The 27871-nt window shown below is 39.3% G+C and overlaps 2 protein-coding genes and 1 long non-coding RNA gene across 3 annotated transcripts in view; 1 reads left to right on the top strand and 2 right to left on the bottom strand.

Moving 5' to 3' along the window:
- The window catches only part of LOC111156788 (translation machinery associated 16 homolog), a 35703-nt gene extending 29559 nt beyond the window's left edge, over nt 1–6144 (top strand). Inside the window, exons 6-7 of the mRNA XM_022517854.1 lie at nt 3769–3811; nt 4939–6144. Coding sequence (XP_022373562.1) covers nt 3769–3811; nt 4939–5119 — 224 coding nt within the window. The 3' untranslated portion in view covers nt 5120–6144. The remainder of the gene's footprint in view (nt 1–3768; nt 3812–4938) is intronic.
- Nucleotides 369–9479, bottom strand: LOC111156799. The gene is made up of 4 exons (XR_002641255.1): nt 8714–9479; nt 5432–5587; nt 1942–2027; nt 369–567 (listed from the first exon to the last, which is right to left on the bottom strand). It is a non-coding gene; the product is annotated as an uncharacterized LOC111156799 (long non-coding RNA).
- Nucleotides 9480–9547: 68 nt separating this feature from the next.
- LOC111154162 (membrane associated ring-CH-type finger 1) overlaps nt 9548–27871 on the bottom strand; it is a 339628-nt gene continuing 321304 nt past the window's right edge. The window contains exons 5-6 of the mRNA XM_022513592.1: nt 26258–26405; nt 9548–13980 (exon numbers count right to left, since the gene is read on the bottom strand). Of these exons, the coding sequence (XP_022369300.1) occupies nt 13682–13980; nt 26258–26405 (447 nt within the window). The 3' untranslated portion in view covers nt 9548–13681. The remainder of the gene's footprint in view (nt 13981–26257; nt 26406–27871) is intronic.

Genomic DNA, 27871 nt, shown 5'->3' on the forward strand with positions numbered 1-27871 from the left:
CTTTTCTGGCTGGCGCAGCCCTTGTGGTGGTTATGATTGCAGGATGTGCCTAATAACAACCATCAGGGGAATTTGAAGAAAACAACAAAACAAAACCCAAGCTTCTTTACTCAAAAGGCCTGGAGGGTCCATAGCACGCCTAGGGCCACACAGGGAAGTTGAGGGTGGAGAGGAAGAGTGTGTGTGGACCTGGGGCTCTACCTTTATCAGAGTGTGAAGGTAAGGTGCCTGGGGTTTCACAGGTTCATTCTTTATTGGTGAATTAACATAACTGGGAGTTAGAGCATGAGAAGGGAAAAGTGGGGTCACTTGAGTGGCGACTTACTAGGTTACTAGGACTTTCTAAAAGGGGACTTTAATGGGTCAGCGTGGCCTGGTTTCTTATCTAGTTTTGCTGGTAGTGTGTTATATAGCTGGCAGTATTTTTATTTGAGAAGGGTGTCTTTGATATGGATGTCTAGACCATCAGAAGCTTGGTGTCAGCCACTTACACTATAGTAGTAACACTAGAAACCCTGAAGTAGTTGGCAGTTTCTCTTCATCATTTCTAAGAAGTGAACTTCTTCACTGAAAAAAATAACGGAAAAGAGCTGTAGTATTAGGTAGATGTGATTTAAACCCTTAGAGCTTACTGTATAACAGGACAAGTTATTTAACCCTCCCCGCTCCACCAGGTTTGTTTTCTTCAATTTAAAAATTGAAATAAATAAATAAATGTATACCTACATCCCCAGTTGTTTAAAAGTTACACGAGGTTTCATTTATCAAAGTGCCTGACACAACCTAATACAGGAAGTTTGGGGAGAGCTTCAAGCACTACTGTCTGTGTCCTTTCGCTGGGTAGTTACCTTGTAAGAACGTAAAATTTGTTTATGTTCATACCTCCCCCATCTCCTCCTGTTGTGTTTTCTCTGGAGCCCACTTTAATTAGCTGTTGTCTCCATCGCCCAACAAGTAGTGGTCACTGATGACCTCTACGTTGCTAAGGCGAACAGTTGCTATACTGGGCATTGATTCTCGGTCAGCTTTTCTGTGGCATTTGATACAGATGATGACTTCATTTTCTTTTCTTTTTTTTTTTTTTTTAATTTAAAGATTTTATTTATTTATTTGACAGATCACAAGTAGGCAGAGAGGCAGGCAGAGAAAGAGAGGGAAGCAGGCTTCCTGCTGAGCAGAGAGCCCGAAGAAGAGCTTGATCCCAGGACCCTGGGATCATGACCTGAGCTGAAGGCAGAGGCTTTAACCCTCTGAGCCACCCAGGCACCCTGATGACTTCATTTTCTTATCACACTTTTCATTTGGTAAAGAATACCCAGCCCTTCCGTAGTTTTCTTTCTAGTTCAGTTTCTTTAGTTGACTCCTCATCTTCACAAACTAATTATTGGCCAAGGTCCCCATCCTTGGACTATTTCTTATTTTCTACGTGTACCAATTCCTAGTTCATTTCACTCAGTCTGTGGTTGTAAATGCCACTTAAATGGTGAGAATTTGAAATTTGTATCTGTTGACCCTAATGTGTCTCTAGAAATCCAGACTTACATTATCAAACTGGGGTTTATCAAAATCTCTACTTGAATGTCTTCTAGGCATCTCAGACCTGACATTTCCCAAAGCAAAGTCCAGCTTTTCTCCTGAAACTTACTCCCACACGATCTGTATGTCATACAGCAGCGTCACCATCTGCCCTGTTTCTTAGGCTGGAAACTTGTAGTCACTTTCACACTCCATCCAGCTCATTGGTAAAATGTATTTTACATCTGGTAACTTAAACTGCTACCACTACCACCTCCCTAATCCAAGCCACCATTGTTTGATATTGTACATTGTAAGAGCCTCCCAGTTGGTCTCTGTGCTACTGCTCTTTCCTCCTAGAGTCTGTTCACTACGTGGCAGGCAGATGAATTAACAGAACATGGCCAAGGTCGAGCAGGTACTTACTGGTGATTGAGCTAGCCAGCACAGAAACGCCTATCCAGCATTCTTCAGCTGTGTCACAGTGTTTCTTTCAGAGTCAGGGAGTGTGTCTGGTGAAAGGGTTGTGGTCTCTGACAATTAACATAGGCAAATTGTTAACTGAATTCTGCAGGTTTGGAGAAAACTGGATTCTGACCCCTCCCCTTCCTCACCCCATTGTGGTATAACTACTTCTGACTCATTTTATTAGGATTTCTTTTTTAAAAAATGGTGTTTAATTTACACCTTTTAAACACTGGACCCCCTCATACTCATATTTTCTGAAACTGTTGGCATAATCAGCATATAGCTGTGTTAAGCCTTTTTATTTTATCTTTTTCATTTGTTGATTCTGTGCCACCTCCTGACGGCACACGGGAGAAAAATGAGGTACAAACAAGTCAGCTGCAAGAGAATGGGAGCAGGGGGTGACAGTAGAAAAGACTGTCGCCCCAAACAACTCCTCAGTCTCATATTTATTAGAAAGTCGGTAACAACCAACAAAAAAGGTAGAGTAGATTACACATTGACCATGAGTCTTGCAGATACATAAGAAGAAAGGCAAAATATGTCTGGTCACGTAGTACATGACCTATAGTGAGCAAGCCCAAACTAAAGGATTGTCTGACTGACTGCTGATGCTTTCTAGGCAAGGGGAAATAACGGAAAAATGAAGCAGGCGGCGTTGCACCCTGAGCGAGCTGGGCATCCCCAGCTGCTCGGCCTCGAGGACATCTATTGTCCTCTCCCCCAGAGGCCTGTTGCCAGTACATGTTTTTCTTAAGGTTATATCTAAGCATGCTTGGTAACTAGTATAATTTCTCATAGGTTATATTTTAAGCAGTACGTTGTTCTGAGGGACAGTTACAATTCTGGATTTTAATTACTATTTTACTACATTGGCCATATTCTTTGCAGCAATGTTCTAGTTCTTTATACATGCCTTTTGTGTTTTACTGATAACTATGATCATGCATGTTGTTTTATGGTAAACTTCATAATCATGGTGAGGAACTGTTAAATACCTAGTTTTTTTTTTTTTTTTTTTAAATTAAAGATGGTTTAAGTTTTATTGAGTTGCTTTGAGCATCTACTGATTATAGTTTGTTTAAATTTTTTTTCACATTTTGAAAAATGTGATTTTTAAAAATAGTAAAGAATACTTCTCAGATAAACTCTGCCTTGCCAAAATGAAGTATATGCTTGAAAAAAAATTGTACTTTTCGGGTGCCTGGGTGGCTCAGTTGGTTAAGCGACTGCATTCGGCTCGGGTCATGATCCTGGAGTCCTGGGATTGAGTCCCACATCGGGCTCCCAGCTCTTTGGGGAGTCTTCTTCTCCCTCTGACCTTCTCCCCTCTCATGTTCTCTCACTCACTCGCTCTCTCTCTCTCTCTCTCTCTCTCAAATAAATAAAATCTTTTAAAAAAGAAAATGTACTTTTCACCAAGAAAATATATTTAAAAATCTAGCATATTATTTCACGGGATTGATCATTAGAAATTGCCAGGTGCCTTTCATAAACTAAAAGGACAGGGTTTATCTCAGTAATAGGTTTATTTTATTTACCGATTCTGTGCTAGAATTTATTATTTAATAGCATTTCTCTTCAATCACCTCTTAAACTAAGCCCTTTATCCTTGTAAAACTTACTTTTCATATAGCATTATAGCAGTGCTTCAAGATTTTGTTTTGGCTTTGGATTTTCTTGCTGTCACTTATTCATTGCATCTGAGATAATAAACAAGGAAACTATAAAATGTTGTGATTTAAAGAACACTGCTTAATGGATATGAATTATTTTCTTCCCCAGAGATTCCAGACATTATAAATGCTGGTAATCTGAGAACTTTTAGGTAAGTCTATTTCTCTCTATAATTCCTTGAGGCTGCATGTGAAATACGTGAGACATAAATTTTCTTCCCTTTTTTTTTTTTGTTTTGTTTTGTTTTTATTTAAAGATTTTTATTTATTTATTTGACAGAGAGATCACAAGCAGGCAGAGAGGCAGGCAGAGAGAGAGGAGGAAGCAGGCTCCCTGCTGAGCAGAGAGCCCGATGTGGGGCTCGATCCCAGGACTCTGAGATCATGACCTGAGCCGAAGCGGCTTAACCCACTGAGCCACCCAGGCGCCCCTTCCCTTTTGAACTTAGACATTAGAGCTAAAAAGAATCAGTGGTTTATTTTAACCTGAACTTCTCTTTTATCAAAGTAATACTTTTCCTAATTTGTGTTTATTTGAAACACCTGATGTACACTAAAATGATAGTGACATGGTGCTTTTAAATACCTTAATATAATACTTGGTCTCACTCTTCCTCCCCAGTTTGTATTTTTTTTTAAAAGATAAACTAACAGCAACAGGCTCAGTGGCTTAGAGTTCTATCCCTAGACTGTTCGTAGCACCCTCTTTTAGAAAAGATGGTTCTTGGGAAGTGATACCAGAGAAAAGGTTAAGTTGTCAAGAACTAGTTAGTTCAGAGGTGGAAAGATGATTTCTTTTGTAACAATAACATGTTTTTGGTTACTGAAACTTTGACTTCCTGCCAATTGTGAAAAGAAAAATAATTTCCGACTGTACTTTGGAGATTTGTGGGTATTACACAGTTACTGCTTTTGAGGTTCTTGATACTGTACGGCCCACTGGAGTGTTCAGGTTGGGGAGAATAAATAATGGCATAGAGCCTCCTTGTCAATTCTGCCTAATACTCCTGTATTAAGTTGGAAGTTTGGGATATGTGGGAATCTCTGTGCAGTTATTGTTGTTGTAGGTTAATGAGAAGATGCAATATGTGTGGACAAAGCAAGCCTTACTTCTTGGGACTTTGTTTTCCTAAAGCATATAGTGTTTGTTTGTAGGGCATTTGAATCTGTAATGAATTTATAAGCTTTGTTCTGCTGCTTTCAGAGTTTTAAATATCGACTGCTTCACCATCTTGCCCCCAGCCACCCTCTCTAAATACTGTCTCTTTTATTTATTTAGGGAATGGGATTTCGATCTGAAGAAATTGCCAAACATTAAAATGAGAAAAATTTGTGCTAATGATGCGGTCCCCAAGAAGTGCAAGAAGAAAACTGCTACGGCTGTAGATACAGATTTAGGGGAACTGGAACTAAAAGATGAATCAAGTGATTCAGATGAGGAGATGACAGCAGTGGCCTAATTGTCCTTTGTTTGAAGTAAAAGTAAATAAGATGAGAGCCTCAAGTTATATTTGACCTGATTATGTTTAGTAACTGTAGATACAAGAATTTGCTATGTAGCTTCTTTCATCATGAGAATCCCATTTGCAGTTTCAAAAACAGTGTTATGATTATCAGTTAGAAATGAATGTTGCTTTTTATTTACATTAAGTTGCTAAAATAGATATAGTGAGATAAAAGCGCAATCTAAGATCCATTTAATCAAATTTCATGAGCAGGGGGAGTGATATGAATAATGACAAAAATGTTTTCATCTTTTCCCTCATGTTTACCTTGGATCCCCTGATCTCACATTCTGGGGCTTCTACAGCAGCATGTTTGCTGAAAGGGTCCTATGGATACTTCTTGAGCAATGATGGTAGCAAAATTGGCTTTTAGTAATAGTGTTTCACTAATCTTCCTCTTGAACATCACACCAACTTTCTTTCCTAGTAAAATAAAGAAAATGATAGATTGTATTTTTGGGAAATAGACAAGGAAATGTGATACATATTTCCTTGTATACAATATACATATTGTATATTTAGGAAATATACAAGGAAAATGATAGATTATTTTTATTATCTTTAAGCCGGTGTTAAACGATAAAGTAAAAAAATGGTGACTATTTTCATGATGTTGGCCTCCCACGCTTAATCTGTTATCTTTTGATAAAGGGGATAAATAATTTCAGGTTAACTATATTACTTTCTGTTTTCTCATGAAAGATGATAGATTTTAATTGTGGAAACAACTAATGATTAGAGAATCAGTTATTGCAATTGTGTTATTTATTTGTGTTACTTATTCTTCTAAGAGGCTAAATGACATAATTTGGTATTTAAAGTATCATGAAAGACATGGATGTGTTAGAGTGTTCTTCATAGAACTTGTTAAATGCAGTTATCTTTTAGGCTGTTTTCTAAAGGATACAATGTAAATGTATTTGCGAATTTTCAAAAAAATAAATATACATTAATGCTGAAAGAAGTTAACTAAATATCAACTAAGCCTTATTAATAATTTATTTAAAATATTAATAGTTTTTTATTGTTGAAAATTAAAGATAAAATTTATTTTCATGATTTTACTTCTTAAAGTTCTGATTATTTCATTTTCAGTGTTTTAACTGATGCTGATTTGCTTTTCTTTAGTACTCTCCATAAAAGTATGGTTTTATGGTTACAGAAGTGTCTGTCTCTTTAGTCAGTGGAATGTGTCCTTTTTTTGAGTCAAAATGGCTATTAAAACTAAATTTTAAATTACAGTAAGGAGAATAGAAACTGTTTTATCCTGTCTGATATTTAAAAAGGCATACTGTTAGAAAAATAACTTCTGAATATGGCAGATCATCCTCCCCATCAGACATTTGTCCCTGGTTTTCCCTATACCATAAAGCAAAAGAGACAACAAAACACACTGCTTGGAACCAGAATAGGTAGATACTTGTTGAATGAATGACTTGACTTTACCATTTAGGATAATGTAGTTCATAATCATATTTTATTATATATCATTTTATATAATAATAATGTGGCAGTAACAATCAGATTACTCCTGGCTGGACCAGAGTAGCCTAAGAGAATAATGCTTTTAAGTAGTATCCTTAATCATTTTCTGTAGAACATGTTTCTTCTGCAGTGATAGCTTTTGCTGCCTTATATAGATTGTTTTCCTGTCAGTAGTATGTTTTTGTAAGATAGCTTCTATAGGCCATGGCCATGGAACAGAGTAAAAGCAGCTCACTTTGTTGGCAGTTCTGTGCAAATTGGGGACTGGTAAAGTTTTTTTTGTAAAGAGCCAAGATAATAAATATTCTAGTCATCGCAGCCCAGATGAAATTTCTGTTGCATATTTGTGTGTGTTTTACCACCCATTACAGATGTAAAGATCGTTCTTATTTCATGGCCATGCACAGAGTAGGCCACAGGCTGGACTTGGCCTGCTTGCCATAGTATGCCAACAAGCCGAGCTTCCATGCATGTGGGCTAATGGTACTTTTCTAAGCTCAGAGCAGGTAACTCTGAGGTTGATGGTCTCTTTCCTAATATCTTAGTCACTTCTTTGCCTCACCGTCATAGGCATCTCTTTAGGACTCTGTTCACCTTAAATAGAAGCTTTTTCTACTCCTGTATCCCTTGCGCCACCTACCAGAACGGGAGACAGAAAGGTGTCCTCTTTGACTACTCTTTCTCAGTTCTTTTAAGATCTGTCATTGTCTCCCTTTCCTTATTATCTTACCTCCCAGAGGAACCTTCTGCCCATTCCTCGACTTCAGCTCTTGGCTTAGTTTTCTTCTCTTCTATTTCAATCGTGTCACTGATTCCAGAAGCCTTGTGGATAACAAATCTAACACTGTGAGCTTTAACCTTTCCCGTCTTTTTCTCTGTCACATCAGAGGCCTATCTGTGGTCACACCCAGATCCTTATCAGCTCCTGAAACTCCTATAAACTTAATGGGCCCTTCTGTTCTGGGTTCACTATCTCCCATCACCCTCCATTGCTGAAGTTCCACACTTTGACCTCATTCATTCATTGTGCACCACCGATCTCCTGTTTTCAGCTTGTTTTGTTGAGGTTCCCGATTTAATAGTTGCCTCCCTGCATCCGCCCTGAAACCCCCTGCCCCGAGCTACATAGTATTCCTCTTTCAAAACTCAAACTGAGTAGCGCTCAGTTATCTGTCTTCTTCATACCTGTTGTTCCCAAGCAGCTCAGTTTTGCTGGAGAACATCAGACAGGTTTTTCCGTTCCTGTTTGCACATTGCAAGTGGGTTCTCAGTACCAATGAGCAATTTTACTGTTTCTGTAATAAGTTCCCTTTACAACTTTAAGATAATTCTTTCACTACCTTTTTCCATATGTTGTAGCTCAACTTTAATATTTACCTCTTCAACATTCAGCTCTTTATATACATTATTGAGAAAATACAAACTATCATTTTCTTTGGATTTCATGGGTGTAGCAACTTTTCTCCTTTCAAAGGCAAATACTCCTACTTGGGTTTTGGATCTTACTCCCTATGTCTCCTCAGGAATCTTGAATCTCTCCCAAGTTTTTCACCTAATTTCTCAATCCAGAAAACTGCCTGTAAATCATCCTTGATTCTTCTCTTTCTTTTTTACACACCCTTCTCAATCTAATTTAGTTAATATTTCTGGTTCTGTTTCCAAAAAGAGAATCACATCAGCCCGTGTCCGGCCACCTCCCAGTCTTGGCCTCTGCTGTGTGCATTTGCTTCCTCACTGGCCCTCATGCCACCATCCTTGTACCTTTTAATCCATTCTCCAGAGCTGCTTGTGAATTTCTGGAAATGTACACTAAAATATGCTACCCCTTTGTTCATACCGTTACAGTATCATTCTGTCACTTTCTTCATGGTGTGTTTATTTGATGGGTATAACTTTGTTTCTAACCACCCTTTTTGTGAGGTTTTAGTTAGTGCAAGTTTAAGTTCGCTTCAAAATTGAGAAGCTAAAGAGATTCCATGCCCTGCCCCTACAAGCGTGTAGCTTCACACATCATTGACATTCCCCCATGCAGAAGGGCAGATTTGTAAAAATTGCTGAACTTACCTTGATATCTGTCACACTTCAAGTAAAATTCACGTTCCCTACCTTGGCAAAGAAGCCTGAAATGATTTGATTCCTGACTGCTTCTCCAACCTCAGCTGGTTTCCACTTGCCCGTGTACTGCACTTCAGATCACAGAACTTTGTCCATTCCTAGAATTGCCAAGCTGGTTTCTACGGTGGAACAGCTCTGCTGACACCTGATGACCTTGTTTTTTATCCACCTTAGCCAGGTGTGGTTCAGGGCCGACCTGAGCTTTAGAATGAGTGCCCTGTGATCTTCCTGGAACTCAAGGGTATGGGGCATGCAGTAGCTGCCATGGGCCGCTTCATGTTTGTCTCCCTATCTTTCAAGGAGGATGTGAGACAGTTTGTCATTGCCTCTGGATTTTGATGAATTATGAGACTCCACTGTGCGTCCCTTTAGGGAGTGGCTGCAGGCCAGAGTTGCTTAGCTGCAATAGGGAATCAGCAGCTCAGCACCAGGGTGCCCCACTCCTTATGTCGCATTATCGTATCTTTTATCTATCCTGCCTTCTTTTTGTGTCTTCCCTTGGGACAAGACTTATGGCAATTTGCCTTTCCTTTGCTCTCTCTGTAAGTAATAAACTGTCAGACTCTAACAAGGGCTTGCTGTTTCTTTAGTAGCTGAATCTTGCCACTTGCCATTAAAGACTTTGGTTACTGTTGCCTCTGCCTGCATTGTCCTTTTCCTGAGTTAAAGTATTCCCGTCTTAATGCATCTCTTTATTCCTTTCTATATCAGGGTTGGTCAGCCTATGTTGGCTTTAATGTAATATTAATATGTTCACACCCTGCTTAAAAACACAGACTATTATAAAATCTTAAGAACCCAAGCTTTTTTGAATGTTGCACATACATATCTGCAGAAATGCTGGTAAACTAAGCAAAGAGTATAGAAACCACAACAAAAGTTTAGGTCACTTGTTTAATATACAAAGTCTTTCACAGATAATTATTTTCCTTAATTTGTCTTAGTACACATTATTCACAAAACAGTAAATTGTTAATGCAAGAGAATTAGGTAAAACCAAAAAAATACAAATGCTCAATCTCAAAAATTGCACACAGTTAAAATAATTTTTTCTTGTTTGTTTTAATGCAATTTCCAATTTCAAAATGGGCTTTCTTCAGATTTGGAGGAAACACTGCAGCCCAAAATAACAGTACTTCCTTTGAGCTGTATTGATATGTAAAATAGCACCTTTGGGCTGACTTAAGGAAAGAAAAAAGGTTTTTCATCTTTCTTAATTAAAGTCTTATACAATTATTACATAACAACTACAATAATGATAATAAGTGTAAAGAGCTCTACTTTGTTCCAAAATACTGATTGCCAAGGTAGGGAAAGGTAAACTATCAGGAATCTTTCCCACCACACCCCCTTGACAATGAGAGTATCTTAATGATGTCATTGCTCTAATGAGCTAATTTTCCAGCCAAACAGCTGTTTTAAGGGTACCTAAGGACTTTTTGCAAAACAACATAAATGTGGCTATCTGTCTGGGACAGTAATCACGTAATAGCAGTTCAGAGTGAGATTTAATCCTGGGGCATTTTGAGAGACGCCTTCAGTATATACCTATCTTCAGTTTCTCCATTGCTGTATCACATGTAGATTAGATTATTTTTGCTTTGATTTGTTTTTTTTAATTTTTTCATTTTTGTTTTGCTTGTGTTAAGCTTAATTGCCTTTTGGACTTCATTTAAAAAAAATACTGGGATTTCACTTCTTTACAATTCGATCTTTGATACAATAAAAGTGAGAGTTCTTTTAAAAATTAACAGCATAAATGTCTGTGGTTTATGGTATTGATACTATCAGATGCATGACTATAAAAAGCCAGGGTTTTTAACAGAATTGCGTTGTTCATTCTTTGATTTCAGTCCTTTGATTCACTTCCATTTTACTTCTTAACGTGAGCAGGTAAACATGCTTCAAAAAAAATTGTCCTTCTAGAGTGTAGTTTTTGAAGGGTATGTCCAGTCCACAAAGTATTGTCACAAAGCCAAATCCTTTCATTGAAAGGGCACTTGCCACACAGAATAGAAAAGGAAATCAATATCGGGTTTTAAATGAACATCATTATTCCCGATTGTTTGAACCATAAACAAATATTGCAGGAAAACTTGTTAAAAGATTTAAATTCAGGAGTTCAGGGTTTATAAAGTTCAGAAGAATAGCAGAATAAAAAGCTGACTTGTAACCTCTTAGGGAGCTATGTTATTTTCTCATTACAAGAAGGTCAAAGCCTGTACATGTTAATATTGAGAATTTAGGTATGGTATTAAAATACCATGTCATATTTTAGGGTTAAGACAGTAATGCTTATCTTTACTTTTCATTCTAGAAATGTTTTCTTACTGTTAGTGTAGCCGTTAATAAACAAGCCTTCTTTAGCCAATCATCTTCCACTGAGAAATGAGCTATGCAGTTACCTATCTTGCTTAGGTCTGTATAGAATTTAAACAGTATTTTTGGTGGTAATTAAGGTCAATAATCCTTTTCCTTCCAGAGCAAATAAAAGAGAAATCAAGATTTCATTGCTTGCTGGTGACAGATTACCCCCCCTTCCCTCTCCCCCTCCCCCCCCAGAATATTTGTAAACAACACACTTCTGTTGCTAAGCTCTGGGAAACATGAATTAGTAAAAGCTTAGGGAAATAAACAAAAATCGTATCAAGGTTAATCTATTGGGTAAGGTGCCATGGTTAAATCACTCAAAGTTTAGTTATTCATGAGTATTTATCTTAAACTTTTAAAATGGAAATTTAAGAAGTTAATACAAAGTTTAGTTTGTTTAAGGTTCAAAGATATTTTATTATTACAAGATGTCCTTATTTGTGCAGAAATTATTATGGTTCTCTATAGTTACTTCAACTTTGTTTTCCATGTGCGTTTGTTTAGTCCATACCCTCCACAACAAGTTTTAAGAAAGATGAGTTTTAAACCTTTTGTTTCCTGACTGGCCAAAACCCTTAATGTTTTTCTCATGTACACACGTAAAATCACACACACACACACACACACACACACACACACACACACACACAAAGTTGACATTGTTTACCTTTTCTTTATTTCTAGGAATTGGGACTATTTGGACTCCGTGTCAGCCACTACTAATATTCATATCTTTCTCCTCATTAAAAGGTTATTTTCTTCTCCTTTTTTCTGTGATAATCCATGAGGAACAAGCACACTGGTAATTACAAAGTGCATCAATGTGATACCCGGGTTTGTGCAATGCAGTACCCATGCTTTGGTTCTTATGGCCATCGTGACTGCCTTTTCACAATAATAAATACGACAGCTAACAAAAATAAGTCACCTTTTTAAATGTGAGACATCTTTCTTTGACGGGTCACAAACTCTATAATCATTAATCTAGCTCACTACACTATCATTCACGCTTCAGTTTTACATGAATATGCAAAGAACACAATAATCAACTGAACTGCCAAACCTAAACAACTCAGTTTATTACTTATCACAGAATCTGTTGAATATCTTTACTTCCCAGCTGAGCAAGGGAAATACTGTCAGCTTTTTAAAATAGTCCAAATGCTTAGTCAAAACTACTCATCTGTCAAGTTGATACCACATGTGGATTTAAAAAAAAAAAACCCTCCACATTGGACTTAACCAAAATATTTTTTGCTTCCTTATCTTATGTGCTTCATAGTAGCAAACAAGTTAATTTCAGAACTTTGCCACAGGTAGATCATTGTATCTTTCTATACTTTCATTTCCTCTAGAGAAATGTAAGTTCAGCTCTCTAACCAACCAGGTTATTTCATTTGATACATTTAGTGCTTTTAATTAATAAAAATTTTAATCAATTAATTTAGTGCTTTTAAAACTATAACATTTGTGAGCCTTTGAAAAAAGAATGAATTGAGCTGCTGTTTTGAAATATTCAACTGTTAAATGAAGCAGAGGCTGTGCTGCTAATTTTAGGGCTGTGCTAAACAATATAATTAATTCAAATTAAGATATACCATAAAGATAAAATACATACTGGATTTTGAATCTTGGTTCATGAAAAAGGATGTGAAATATCTTAATTTTTAATATTCATAACATTGAAATAATTTGATATATAGCGTTAAGTGAAATATAAAAATTTCACTTACTTATTTTTACTTTTCCTAATGGGGCTACTGGATCATTTTAAATGTATGCATGTGGCCTGCATTTGTGGGTTCACATTACATTTCTGTAGGACAACACTGTTTTATGGGGACCAGATAAAATACAGGACCTGATAGTTGATTTCAGCTTCTGTGGGTATTTAACAGCACTAATTACACCCCAAAACTGCAAATCTTCTGTTGATGATTTGAACGTAATTCTAAGTATTAATACCTTCAAATGTGTATTGCATCTATTTTAAAAACATGCATCTGTTAAAACAACTGGACTCCACTATAGCCATAAAAATCTGTTAGCTGTCAAAGTATGAATATCAAAATATGCATCCTCCAAGTTTGCTTCAGATATGACTTAAGGACAATGCAGACAAATTCAAGCTTAAAACCAAGTATGTTTCTTATTTCCAATGAGACAGTTAACGTTATGAGGCCTTAGAAGAAATACACATTGCAATTCAAGTCTGTATTCTTAAACTTGATCCTGCTCCTATGAAGACGTGGGTCCATTTAGGCTTTCGTCACTGCCTAAGAGCATTCCTTGCTCCATTGGTTCTTAATTGTCTTAGAAATCACTCTCTAACAAACTTCACATTTCCGTATCACACTTTGGACTGCTTCATGGGATCCTGGTCATTTGGTGGTCTTTTGGTCCCCTTTCTGAGCCAAGTAAGGAAAAATGAGTCAGTTGGAGAAAGAGAAGATAAAGAGAGTGAATACTTCAGGATCACTTCTGTCATGTGTAGTGGCTAAGGGCTAGAAAGATATTCTTCAGTGAAGAAACTCCCCACTGGTCCTGTCACACTGGTATAACCTCCGGGGAGCCGCCCTCTGCAGATGGCAGTGAATTGGTACCCGTTTGTGATACAGGCACTACCACGGCATCCTTGATGTCCGTGTTTACATTACATGAGAAGTTCTTCTCCTGCTTTTTGGCAGTGTCTGGGCAATTTTGCACAAAGATCACTCGGTTGTAAGCCTTCAGCCTGCGCCATAACTGAACGTAGACTTTACACTGTACATACATGAAGACAAGACCTCCCGTGAAGCCGATAGCCACCACAACGAGTTTTGTCCAAAATGGCCATTCAAGGACACCTTTGAAATAAAAAAGAGAATGTTATCACCAAGTCATTATCAATGGGTTTGGTAATTTTTTTCTATGACTCCTTCAAAAGACCATGCCTGCCTGCTAACTTTTGTGGATAAGGGATGTATTGTTAACAGACAGTAAAAATTATAACCTGACTTGCTTAATTGCTTTAAACTCTAAAACATACTGTTAAAATTGTACATGAAAAAAAAAAAGAAAAAAAATTGTACATGAAGAAACTCTGTACCTATTACTATAAAGAACTTTTTTTTTTTTTGTAGCATCAAGTACCTACCATGGTTATCAGATGATATTGGACTTTTGATACTTATTTTGACATTTATTCCTTAGAGCTAAATCTTTAAGGAAAGATAGTGAACATATTAAGTGAAAGAATGAGTTTAAAATCCTTTTAAGAAGGTAAAGTAATAGGTACTTCTGTAGGATTGTACATACAGATGCTGCCACATCTCACCAGAGAGAGAAAGAATTAAAGATGTGCATAAAATGTAGTACTTTAGTCATTTTTGTTTCGTAAGTCTTTTTGTCACTGAGAACCACCACTTTCTTGGATATCAATGTTTTCTTTTAATTTGTACCATCATAACTCTCACAATTTTTGGCTCTCACAATTTTTAAAACTTGCCACAAGAGTTTCTTAACTCTAACAATATTTAGGCCACACATAACTAGGAATGTTAAATACACGATTGTCAAGAGTCCATCTCTTGTCAATACCAAGATGGTGTGGAGGATGGCTGTCTCCATTCCTGTGAAAGGCTCGGTTCAATATGTTGGACCAGGAAGTGTTGGTTAGAAATCCCAATTTTTCAAAGTCCTATGATTCTATTTTATTTATTTTTCCTTATAACAATGAATAGAGTTCTAGGAAATGTCCCACCTATATTTTGTAACAGCTGTATTTGCTTTAAGCTTCTGTAGGAAAAGAGATACTAGGGCTTGTTTAGCTCCTTCCTCAGTTCCACTTATGCCAAGAACGATCATCTGACATACAGACTCAGGGTAGACTCACGATTCCCAAGGGTCGTGATTGTCAGATCACTGGTTTTTCCTCAGGGGACATGTGGTAATGTCTGGAGATACTGGTTATTGTTACACCTTGTGTTGGGCTAGGGTGCTAACGACTTCTAGTAAATAGATACCAGAGATGCTGTGTAAACATCCTGCGGTGTGTAGGACAGCACTCCCCGACAAAGAATTACCCAGTCCACAATGTCAATAGTGCTGAGGTTGAGAATTCTTGGGGAAGATAATCACTTAAGCTTCTTTATTAGGAAATTTTCAGGGAGGATTCAATATGCAAATTAGGTATCTTGGAGTTCTCCAAATTTAGAAGGATTTTTGTTCTTGGCTACTCTTTTGATCAGTAGTTTCTATGTATTTGGAATTTTTTAACCACAGACAAGCCAGAGAAAACATGTACTTTATCTCCCATTTTGGGGAGAGAAGTCTCCATGCATTACATCTAACTTTCCCCTCTGTCTGCTAAATCACACCACTGGCTGTTCTCAGTAAGCGTCTGGAGGTTTTCCATTTCTGTGGCTTTGTCCATATTTCTTCCCTGTGGTTTTGCTTCCTTGTTTCTGCAGGTCTACCTGTCCCACAAAACCCAGCTCAGCAACATTTTCCAGCTGGAAATAAATTTTACCACTTTTCCAGTTTCAAGTTATTTCTTCTACCTGCAGCATGAGTTAACTTTCTAATCAGTTATTTTTGCTTTGCTACCCCATAATCTTGAGAAGCACAGAACTTATGTCTAGCTGGTCTTTGTTTTCCACAGTGCCTTGCTCAGTAGCTATTTCAAGGCTGAAAGAAAGCTTTCAAAGTTCCAAGTTGGATTGCTTTGCCTCAGTCTTTTTAATATAACTGGAGGTGCCAGCCTTTCTTCATTTGTCCACGAAGCTATGTTTCATGGGTGGATGATCTGAAGACTCGACTCTTGCCTTACCTCTCCTTCCTGAAATTGTGACGAGAATCCAGAATATACCTGAGAATCTGGGCCAGGAGTAACTAGCCATTTTCTCTGTCATTTCTGGAAGACAGTCTGGTCCTTCAGTCTGATCCTTCCACTTTCTTTCACAATGTTCTCTGAGTTGATTTCTTCTCCCCTAGTCATTCTTCCTTCATATGTTTGGGAAGTCAAAGCCCTCCATATATTCCCATATATATTCTAAACAAAGTTTAGAGTATGGAGTATCTCCCCACCCCACATCCAGAAGCTATTTGGGTGCAAACCCATTTTTCACATGACCATCTTCTCTCAGAGACAGTCTGATCTTTCCCTTTGCCTCTGACTAAGTGGGCAAGATTTTTGTTTTCTATAAAGATATTATTGAGCAGGTATAAGATTTTACCTTGGAAAACTCACTGTAAGGATGCCATGAGAAGAGATGCTAACACATGGGGCTAAGTGGATTTCTGAGAATGTTTCCATTGGTAAGGTATGTTTACTTCCTTATTATTGAGAATCAGCAAATTGTCTTCATACTCAACCTTGTTGGACTAGTTCTTTGCTGTCTTCTGTACAGAAGAAGGAATGTACACAATAAGGAAGGGTAGTAGGAAAGAGAGGGCACAAAATCTTGTTCCTTGTGGATCCTTTGTGTAAAGAAGGAGTTCTTTGTCCTCACTGATACATATTTGAAGTTGGAACCTGAACTTGGAAATGCCAAGAGCACAAAGGTGTTTTTACTGGCCCAGGTTGGAAGAGGAATTTGGAAAATCCAACTTGAAGCCATTCTCCCATCTGTTCATTTCTCTGAAACCCAAGGACTGTATGTACTTCTTTCTTTGTGCTTGGGATCTTTCTTCAGGAGTTTCTGTAAGTTTAGGAATTAACTATCTACATCGCTTCCTCCTAAACACAATGGGAAACACTGCTTAGAAATTCTTGGGCGGGAACTGAAGGAGCTTAGAGGAGTAGTTTTTCTGCCCACAACCATTTTTCTTCCTTCCCTTTTTTCTTCCAGATTTTATTTGTCAGAGAGAGAGAAAGAGAGAGCACAAGCACGGGGAGTGGCAGGCAGAGGAAGAGAGAGAAACAGACTCCCCACTGAGCAGGAAGCCCAACACAGGGCTCGATCCCAGGACTGCCAGGATACTGAGCTGAAGGCAGGTGCTTAACCAACTGAGCCACCCAGGCATCCTTGTCCACAACCATTTTCTAAGGAAATGGAAGTCTTCTCTCATCCCTCATAATAGATAAATTTGACTCGTTCACTGTTCATATTGTCATGCCAATCCTACATGAATGGGCAATAACTTTTAAAGCAGTCTCAACATATGATTAAATTCTTCCAGGCCTCCTTTCTCTAATTGCGTGTATGGGATGCGGTCCTGGAGGGCTGCACTATCTTCCTTAGACAATCAGCATGCTAATAGGTTTTCTGTGAAAGGCTTAAGATGGGTTTGTAGATTTGACCTGTGATATGATATTGAAAACTTCATAAAGTAGAGTTAGATGAATCAAAATGCCACATTATATCTGCCTGAATGTGCTCTGCTACCAGAGCCCCAGAAACCAGCCCTCAGTTTGTAGGGAAGTTTATTTAAAGAGCAAGTAAAACTATGTTAGGCAAAGAAAAGCAAATGCAGCTTTCAGCTTATCATAGGCTCTTGGGATTCTGAGTCTGTGCAAGATTCTTCTAGGAAGCCAGAGAGGAAAACTTGGGGATACCAGATAAAGTAACTATTTCTAGAATTTGAATAAAAAATAAACATGAATGAAAGAGTGCAATTTGTAAATTGTTTTTTCACATAAAAAAATTCTTTCAGATATTCCTCATTGCACTTTCCATTGGGATTGGGTGAGGAGACATGGATTGGGACTATTTAAGGCACTTCCCCCTCAGGAACCTGAGACTATAGATTATTGATAAACTGTCTTTTATCTCATTTACAATCACTATTTCTTCATCTTCATTCCCAGAAGCCCCCTCCTTCCTGACTAAGAAATACCCATATCCCAAATAATTGAAACTTTTACTCAATTTCTTTGCAGACCAAACCCCAACAGGGTACCCCTTATTACAGTTAATGGCTTCTCAAAGACTTTTCCTGTGTAAAATCACCACTCATTCTTGAGGATTATGGTCTTTGTTTGTTTGTTTTAAATAGCCCAACATGGAAGTCAAACTTACCACAATTCTGAGAGCAAGACCTGAGCCAAGTTCGAGTCAGATGCTCAACAGACTGAGCCACCCAGGAGCCCCAAGGATTATGGGTTTAACGCCTAACAATCAGCCACTTCAGTCTTTACATCTTCATCCTAATTCAGATAGTTGTTTTATTTCCTTGAGGTATTGAGAGCCTGTTATTTGGTATTCTCTTTGGTCTCAGTTTGCTCATCCTTGGTAGCTTGTTCAGAAATACTCCCATTTGGCTCTTGCCTCCCTGTAACTGGGTCCTTTGGTTCCCATCCCCTCTCTCCTTGACTCTGGCTGTGGCAGCACATGACTTGTTTGGGCCAGTAGGACAATAGCAAATACAACACATCAGACACTTCCCAGTTGTTCCCCTTGTGTGTGTGGTTTGCTCTCTTGCTACTTTTTTTGTTTTTTTTTTTAGATTTTATTTATTTGACAGACAGAGATCACAAGTAGGCAGAAAGGCAGGCAGAGAGAGAGGAGGAAGCAGGCTTTCTGCTGAGCAGAAAGCCCCATGGCAGAGCTCGATCCCAGGACCCTGGGATCATGACCCTAGCCGAAGGCAGAGGCTTTAATCCACTGAGCCACCCAGGCGCCCCCTCTTGCTACTTTTTTAAATACTAAGAGCCATGTGAAGAAGGCAGGACCACCAAGTCTTGTGTGATGAAAAACACAGCTCAGTTCTTTGTGTCATCAAATAACAGCGTGCCCACTGCGAGACAGGTAGAGGAGGCCCTGCTGATGATACAGCAGCCAGCCCACGTGCCAGCTCTTGGCAGAAACAGAGGTGAACCCTCGGAGAGCAGCCAGGCAGGCCCTGGCCAGGAGAAACATCCAGCCGGTCTGCAGAATTCGGACTGCAATACACGCGTGTGGTTTGAAGTCAGTAAGTTTGGGAATAGTTTATGATACGGCAGAAGGTAACTGATGAGTTAAAAATGAAGGTAGTTGTAGTATTTACCTCAGTAGGCTGTTAGTGTGGATTAAATGAATAGTTCTTGACATAGAAGGTGCAGTGTAAATGAAGGTTATTGTTGCTATCTGAGTGATTTAAATGCTACGTATCTTTGGCTGCTCTGAGTTGTAGATCAAGAGCAAAGCTTTCCCTGGTGCCTGTAACTAAGACCTTTCTGACTTGGATGGGCTTCAACCTTTGGATGTCCCATCTGGACTCCAGGCAATGAAAATCTCCAGAACGAGGTGAGAAGAAAGTCCAGTCAGGGGCCAGACAGGCCATGGTATTCAGTCTGCACTACAGCTCCTCACCCTGTGGCGCTGGGCATCCTTCCCAGCTCGTAATTCCCTTCACAGAGAAAAGCTCGGAAATCTCACTGAAAATCAACGAAAAGGTCCTGAAATGTTGAAGTGGAACTGTGTGTATTATTTGTGAGGGAATATTGATGCCACACTTTCAGACTACAAGAGCAATGGTTTGTAAACTGGGATGGATCTACTTTTGACTCAAACTCATTTACTGTCTAGCTATATTGTTTCTCAGAAAATATATTTCCCAGCTCTCTCCACTGGAGGAACACATGCAAGGTCACCTGTTAACATCTTCTTTCTTTGTTTTCTCTTTAAGTCAAATTGGGTAAACCATAAGCTCCCAGGTGGGTGTTTATAGTAAAGCTGCAGATGAGGCAAATTACTTCCTCATCTTTAAAACCGTGATCTCTACACTCTCCTCCAGCTTTTAAATTGGGATTCTCAGAGTATTCTGTCTATCTTATGTAGCACATCACGTAGCTGGAGACACCGGGAGTGTGCTGTGTCTAAAAGGACTTAAGCAGCAGAAGAGAACCTGTCTCATTTAACAGCTGCAGGGACAATATATATTTAGAAAATGCATCTCATCGGTAAGTTGGGATATTTTTGGCTGGGTGTTTCGGTTATGCAGAGTTACAAAATGTGTTTGTGTAAGGGTGTGTGTGAGTGGAAGGGCTGGGTGGGGGGTGGTTTTCTCCTTTTGTCCTGGTTGCTTCTCTTTGGTTGCATAAATTATTAAAAAAAAAACAAAAAAACTGTTTCACATATTTGTAACATGTTCCTCAACTTGTTTTAATGGTAATATTCACCATGAGTAAAGATACAAATACACAAATATATATAAATATGGATATATATAACAAAGATATATAAATATAGTTAAATTACGCAAATATATATGTACAGTGTTTCAGTTTATTTGATGCAAGGTCAAGTTCTTGGTGTCTTTGAAAAATGACTCAGAAAGAAACTTTGGAGGGTATTCAGTCCAACTTAGGTTTACAAATGAGAAATTTGAGTGTTAGAGTGGTTATTTCATTCGAGGTAAGTGGTCCGTGACCAAGGCAGAACTAGACCCTGGCCTTCTGACAAGGAGCTCAAGTCAGTGTTTATCATATTTGGCTTAACAGTAACAGCACATATAATTACATAGACAAAGGAATGCTTAACCAGCAGGGCTCAAAGGAACACATTGTATGAATTGCTGGGAAGTGATTTTGAAGACCTCCTCGAAGCAGATGTTAACAGTGAAAGAATATAGCACCAGCCATAGTCCTCATCTGCTGGGGTCAGCCAGAGCTAGCAGCAGTTCTCCGAACCTCTAGCAATACTAAATGCTCCCTGAATAACGAAGCAAGGCCTTGCCCTGGAGATACACAGAGGCTCACAAGTGAGTCAGTCATATAAAAAAGAAATTTGTTATGTGAGTCCCCTGCGGTGTATGCATTTAAATAGTTCTGGGGCAATGCTAAAATCTGCACCTGCCATAGGCTTTCAATTATATGTGGAATCTAAAAAACAAAACAAAACAAACAAAAGCCAGAAATAGACTGATGAATACAGAGAACAAACTGTGGTTGCCAGAGGGGAGGGGTGGGAGGAAAGCAGGAGCAGGTGAGGGGAGGCATCAAGTCCCACTTACAAGTAAGTCACGGGGATGACAAGTACAGCATAGGGATTACTACAGGTCAGTAATAGCTTTGTATGGTGACAGATGGTAACTGCCCTTAACTGTGCGAGCATTTTGAAATCACAGACTTATCTAATCACTCTGCTGTACATCTTAAACATATTCTGTCAGCTGTACTTCCATTAAAAACTGATCTGCGGGGCACCTGGGTGGCTCAGTGGTTAAGCCTCTGTCTTCAGCTCAGGTCATGGTCTCGGGGTCCTGGGATCGAGTCCCACATCAGGCTCTCTGCTCTGCAGGGAGCCTGATTCCTCCTCTCTCTCTCTCTGCCTGCCTCTCTGCCCACTTGTGATCTCTCTCTGTCAAATAAATAAAATCTTAAAAAAAAAAAAAAAACCTGATCTGCACCTACAGTCTCTCTACCAGTATAAACGGTTATGTTTTCCTGGTCTGTGTTTTTGTGTTTCCCCCCACCCTCCCCAACGCACAAATAGTATACTGGAGCATTTTTGTAGAGTATGTAAAGATAAGGCAGGGGGAGGATTGCTCTCCCAGATTAGAGCTGGCGATGGGTAATCCAGGGTGTTAAAGTTTTAAATACCGAGACTCTGATTTTTTATTTTTTTTAATTTCTTTGTCGTTACAGGTGATAGAAAAGTAAAAGAGTAGGGTGGCGCCTGAGTGGCTCAGTGGGTTAAGCCTCTGCCTTTGGCTCAGTTCATGATCTCAGGGTCCTGGGATGAAGCCCTGCATGGGGCTCTCTGCTCAGCAGGGAGCCTGCTTCCCCTTCTCTCTCTGCCTGCCTCTCTGCCTACTTGTGATCTCTGTCTGTCAAATAAATAAATTCTTTAAAAAAATTTTTTAAAAAGTGAAAGAGCTGTCGGGGCAGCAGGCTTATTTAGTTTAAAAGAACAACCATTAAAAACGCATGAAGAATTTTTTTTTCTCTCCACTATTGTTATTACATTGTTATATTGTTATTATATTGTTATTATATATTGTTTTATATTCAACCTCAATTTGGGTTAAAGGAAGACAATTTGTTCCTCTTCAAGTGTTTCTGAAGGTTTTCAAGGCTGATTTAAAATATTTTGGCTTTTAAATTAAGCAGTTTTTTCAAATTTTAAAAGTAAATTCAGGCTTAGCCCTCACGGTCCCAAAGTGCCAAAGGGAGTTGAACATAATCCCAACTGACAGAGATGCCCACACGACCCATGAAATGTGAGCTTTGGGAAGTCACGTTTTAAATACAACTTGGACATAAGGACAGATGTTTCCCTTTGCAGAAGTCACTATAATTTCCATCGGAAATTACCCGAGTTAGGAGCTGTCCTCCTGGCCAGTGGCTCTGGAGGGGTAGTCATGGACACTGCTTCCTGATAAATACCTTCCTTCTTAATTCAAAAGCCCTGAAGAGCTTTTGAAGACAAAAGTTATCTCATTTTCACTTGCTGTTAAGAAACTGAAAATAACTTTGAAAAGTGTACAATAGAAAGCTGACCCTTGACTATATATAAAGCTGGCCTTTGGTTATCATTCAAGCTCTTCTTTTGGGAAATCTGACTGAGGGCTCTGAGTGACAATTCATTGGGAGACTCTGGTCTGAAATCCTGCATCCTCCCAGGACTGAGAAAGGAAAAAGCAAAGACATTTTGAAGAAAAATCCTAAAAGAAAGATAAAAGGTAGGAAAGTGTGAGTCTGAGGCATTCACACTTCATCATTCCTTCTACAAAGTTGACTGGTACCCTCGGCGCAGTGTTCACCAGATGTGCTGGTGAGGAGCAAGACAGACACTGTGGGGCCTGCTCTGAGCTCATTCTATTGGTGTCATTAAATGAGCAACTACAGTGGTGTGTAGTAAGTTCCCTGGTAGGGCAGAGCTTCGTAACATGTCTGAAAAAGAATGACATAAGGGATAATTAAAGCTAAATCTCTGGGGATGAGACTCAGGCTTTGTAGGGTCTAGAAACTCCCGGTAATTCAACTATGCAGTCAAAAATAGAGTCATTGGGGTGGGGCAGGGTAAGTGTAGGATGCTAGGTGAGCACATGGTTCTCAACACTTAGAGGACATCAGAATCACCTCTTCGCTTCTTAAGCACAAATTGCTGGGCTCCTCCTCAGAATTTCTGATCCATAAGTCTGGGGTGTGGAGAGGCCAAGAATTGCCAATTCTAACAAGTACCCAGTGATGTGGATGCCATGGGTCCCGGGGACCACATTTTGAGAACCACTGTGGGAGCACCAGTTATTCTAGCTGAGAGAGCTGAACCAGGTGTCCCAGAAGGAGTGATATTTGAGGTAAACTGCAAAGGCTGATGGGGGTTAGGGAGGTGTGTGAGAACATAGAAACACTGTCTGAGTGTGTGGTGGACAGAAGACGGAGGAAAGGTTTCAGAGGGAAATACTGAGCAAGGGTCCAGACATAGATCTGCAGGGCTGACGGAATGTTCACAATAAATGGCTACAACCAGGTCATGGCGGGGTGGGGTGGGGACAGTACAGTCCCACTGAAGAATTTGGGATGTATTTTAAGAGTAATGACTAGGTATAGGGTGTAATGAGATGTGTAAATTTTTGTAAGTTTGCAGTAAGTACATTATTGAGCTTGGGTTAAAGGTGGACAGAAATGGAGAAAGTCCAGTAAAGAAGCTGTTGCAGTTTTCAAGTAAAAGATAGGAGAGTTTGCAAAAGGATGAGAGCAGTGGTAAGGAGAGACAGGACAGATTCCAGAGGCCTACGAGGTAGAATAATAGGATCTGGTGACTGAATGAGGGTGGAAGCAGGGGAGAGGGAGATGAGGAATGAAAACCTGACTGGATTTGGTAACAGGTGTTAGTAATGCCTTTCTCACAGGTGTTAGGGTGGTCGGTCAGTGGCAGTAGATAATGAGTTTGGACCCACTAAGTTTGGGGTGCTTGGAAAACCCTTATTTATTTAAAAAAATTAAGATTTTATTTATTTATTTGACAGAGAGAGACAGCGAGAGAGGGAACACAGGTAGGGGAAGTGGGAGAGGTAGAACAGGCTTCCCGCAGAGCAGGGAGCCCGATCCCAGAACTCTGGGATCAGTACCTGAGTCAAAGGCAGATGCTTAACGACTGAGCCACCCAGGTATCCCTTGGAAGACCTTTAAATGGAGAGGTTCAGGAGGTAGATGCATGATCTGGATGGAGTGCAGTACGAGCTGGAGATAAATGTGTGGCTTGGTTACCAGCATGGAAATGACAACGGAAGGCATGGGTATCCAAGGGGACTAGAGAATGAGCAGGTAGAATGAGATAAATGGAAGGAAGCTTGGGTTCATGGGTTTCTTGGGTTCTGGAGACTCTGATGGCTGAAGCTGAGATAGTCCTGTTCACTGCAGGATGAATGATCCTATTCTGTCTCAGAGGTGGGGTTGAGTAATGTGAGAGAGAGAGGTTCGGAACTGTCTACATATGAAGGACACAAGATTGCTTCTTGTTATGTCTAGGACAGGTGCCTTTAATCTTCCTTCCCTGCATGTGGCTAGAAGAGACCACGAGGAGCTCTGCAGGCTGGTACCACCAGACCACATCAGGGTGACCGCTGGGGGAAGGCAAGGCTACACAGGGCCGATTTAGGATTCTCAAGCACTGAACTCTAAACCAGACCTCTAAAGATATGAAGCCTCTGGCTGCCAGATCTGCCTTTGCTCTTGAGGGAAACACTTGAGGCCTAAGATCCTACTCTGGGTGAGCCGAGGTGTGGGGACGGTGGTGGGGCGCCTCTTTGTTTTCCCATACATACACAACTGCTGCGTGTATGGCACACTTTCTGTTACTTAGTTTGGGGCCGTACCTGTAACTATAGGGACTTGGGTTAAATAAAAAGGGGAGGGGGGGTCCTATCCGCAGGGAACTTATTAATAGGGATGTAACAGACATTTTTTAATCCAGTAACTCAGGAATAATGTAGAATGTAGTTGTAAACGGTCTAAAATTGTAGATGTCAATGTAATATTGAACTGAAAAACAAAACAACAAAACCTCCCGCACCCGTTTTTCTAGCTTTTATTCTCATTCAGGAGAGAGCGAGAACTGCAGGTCCGTCACCCACCTCCCCCCAACCCCCCAACTTAAACTACGTAAACCACGTCCCCGCGCATCCGACGGGACAGGTCCTCACAGTCCCTTCATCCCACGGGGCTTCTCCAGCGCCCCGAGAACGCTTGTCGCTGCTCACTGCTGCCACCATGCGGGCAAGCGTAAGAACGGAACATCCGTCCCTTCTGTTTCTGAATTCAAAGAAATGCAGAATAACAACTTTCCCTATTGATATTCTTTTCCCTCTTTCATTCCCTCACTTCCTCTCCCCTTTTTCCTGTCTTTTTCTTTCTTTCAGTTTCTTTTCTTTTCTTTCTTTCTTTCTTTTTTTTTTTTTTGAGAGAAGCACACTTTAGAACACTATAAACTTACAGTATTAGCATCTGAACAATTTCTCTTTTTAAATTCACCAGTGGCCTAATATTGTGGGATTTTTTTTTTTTCAGGATGAACGGTGGGGTTGGTTCGGGTAATTTTTCTCACTTTTTTACCAGCTTTGATTTAGGCCACACACAGAAGCGGATAGAGCCTAATGACAATGAGCTGAGTACCAAAAGTAAAGAAAAACCACCTCTTTGCCCCCTCTATTTCAAAGAACCTATCCATTTCAGATGTTAGAATCTGTCTTAATGATTTTTAAATGTCTTTCTTTGCAGATTTGACATCATCCTTCACAATTTAACTCAGCATGGCTTAAATTTCAAACAATGGTGTTAATCTACTCAATCAAATTATATGGTACTAATTAATAAACTTCCAGAGTATCATCTTACTCATGTTTTAAAAGAAGCAACAACTATGGTGAATTAAATAAAATGAAAAAAAAAAAAAAACCTTCCACTTTCACAACTGTTTGTCTTTTCATATCAGGCAGAATAGGATCCTTAGCTCCTGAAAAGCCTGAAGTGATGGATGACATCTCTACATTTATCCCTACTGAGGTTTATTGGACTTGATAAATCTTGTATCTCAGCTGGGGAACCCTGGATATCTGATCTGAGTATTTATAACATAATTGGAGAAGACAATTGCTGGTATTGTTTTTTGCTGGTGTATCACACTTGAAGACCTAACAGGGAAACAGGATCCCCACCCACCTCTGGTGTCATCAGAGAATCCAAGAGGAGAAAAAGGAAATGAGACGTGCTCTTACCATTATCGTTGCCTTGCTTGATTTCCTCTGCCGTCCGATCTATTAATACATACAAAGACCAAACCACACAGGTGATCGCAATTACGTGGAATGTGACAGAGCAGAATATTTTCCTCCTTTCGCTCGTGGTCATCTGCAGTTTCTCCCACTGCAATCATAAATGAATTACACAACACTGAGTTTCTAGCTAGGGAATTTTGCTCCCCATTTATATCCCAGACATACACCAAAAATGGAGGAAAAACATAAAATATCCACAATTTCACACAACATGACAACATTCAAATAAGTCTTGTGTGGCAAAGATACGGAATCATAACCCCTGGAGTTATATATAACTTAAATATATATTAAAATGAAAACAAATATCTTCCTGTTCTCCAAACAAATTAAATCAAGTAATTTCTGTTTCACTAGCCTGTAGTCTCCTTGTTTGTGACACAGATGAGATAGTTTTACAGTTGGACAATTTTTAGAAAACATTTCCTTTCAGGTTTCTGCATATCACTTCCTTGTGGTAGATTATAAGTAGTAATAAATAGATTCTTCTTGGATGAATACTTAATTAGATACAGTGTTGCATTCTTGAAGATGTACATTAACAAGTGTTTGAATGGCTGAATAATATCTGTGAGAAAAAGTTACCATCTGCTCACAGCCCTTGTCCTAGAGAACACATTTTATCATCTGGCCAATGGGAGAAAAATCATCCTTTGAAGCACAGTCTTGATTTGCTGCTACTATTACTCTCAAAATCACTGTCCCTTAGTCAAACACTCCTCAGAAAGTAGAGGGCTGCTCCCTCCAGGGACAGAAGAGAGCCACAATTTTTACAGGGTCAAGTTCAGGTTTATATGAAGGAATGTGTCCATTATTTACTTTGGAGAAACATACTCTCAAAATCTGAATGCCTTGACACCTACTGTATCATTTCATTTCTGGGTTAGGAATTGTGTCTTTAATTTTCTTTGCACTATTTTTTTTATTATTACCATATAATGTATTATTTGTTTCAGGGGTACAGGTCTGTGATTCATCAGGCTTACACAATTCACAGCACTCACCATAGCACATACCCTCCCTGATGTCGATAACCCAGCCACCCCATCCCTCCCCTATAACCCCCCAACAACTCTCAGTTTGTTTCCTGAGATTATGAGTCTCTTATGGTTTGTCTCCCTCTGGTTTCATCTTGTTTCATTTTTCCCCCCTTTCCCTATGATCCTTTGTCTTGCTTCTCAAATTCTGAGATCATATAATTGCCTTTCCCTGATTAACTTATTTCACTTAGCATAATACTCTCTAGTTCCATCCATGCTGTTGCAAATGGCAAGATTTCAGTTTGGGTTATTTGTTTGTTTGTTTGTTTTTGATGGCTCTTTGTACTATTTCTAAAGAAAAATCAAATCCCTGTGATCTTATTGGAGGTGAACTGATGTGCCAAACTTTTAAGAAATCATCATATTTTCCATTCTTATTATGCTCTCGCTAAAGCAAAAGCTTTAGAACTGCAGATGACCCTATTTCTTTCCCAGGGCTCCCACCTATAGTTCCATGCCCAACTCAGCCAAAGGCAAGAGGGCATATGTTACCGCCTGTAAGTCCTGGCCATGC

The sequence above is a fragment of the Enhydra lutris genome, unplaced genomic scaffold (genome assembly GCF_002288905.1).
Source record: "Enhydra lutris kenyoni isolate GAN:26980312 unplaced genomic scaffold, ASM228890v2 scaffoldscaffold3, whole genome shotgun sequence".
Lineage (NCBI taxonomy): Eukaryota > Metazoa > Chordata > Mammalia > Carnivora > Mustelidae > Enhydra > Enhydra lutris.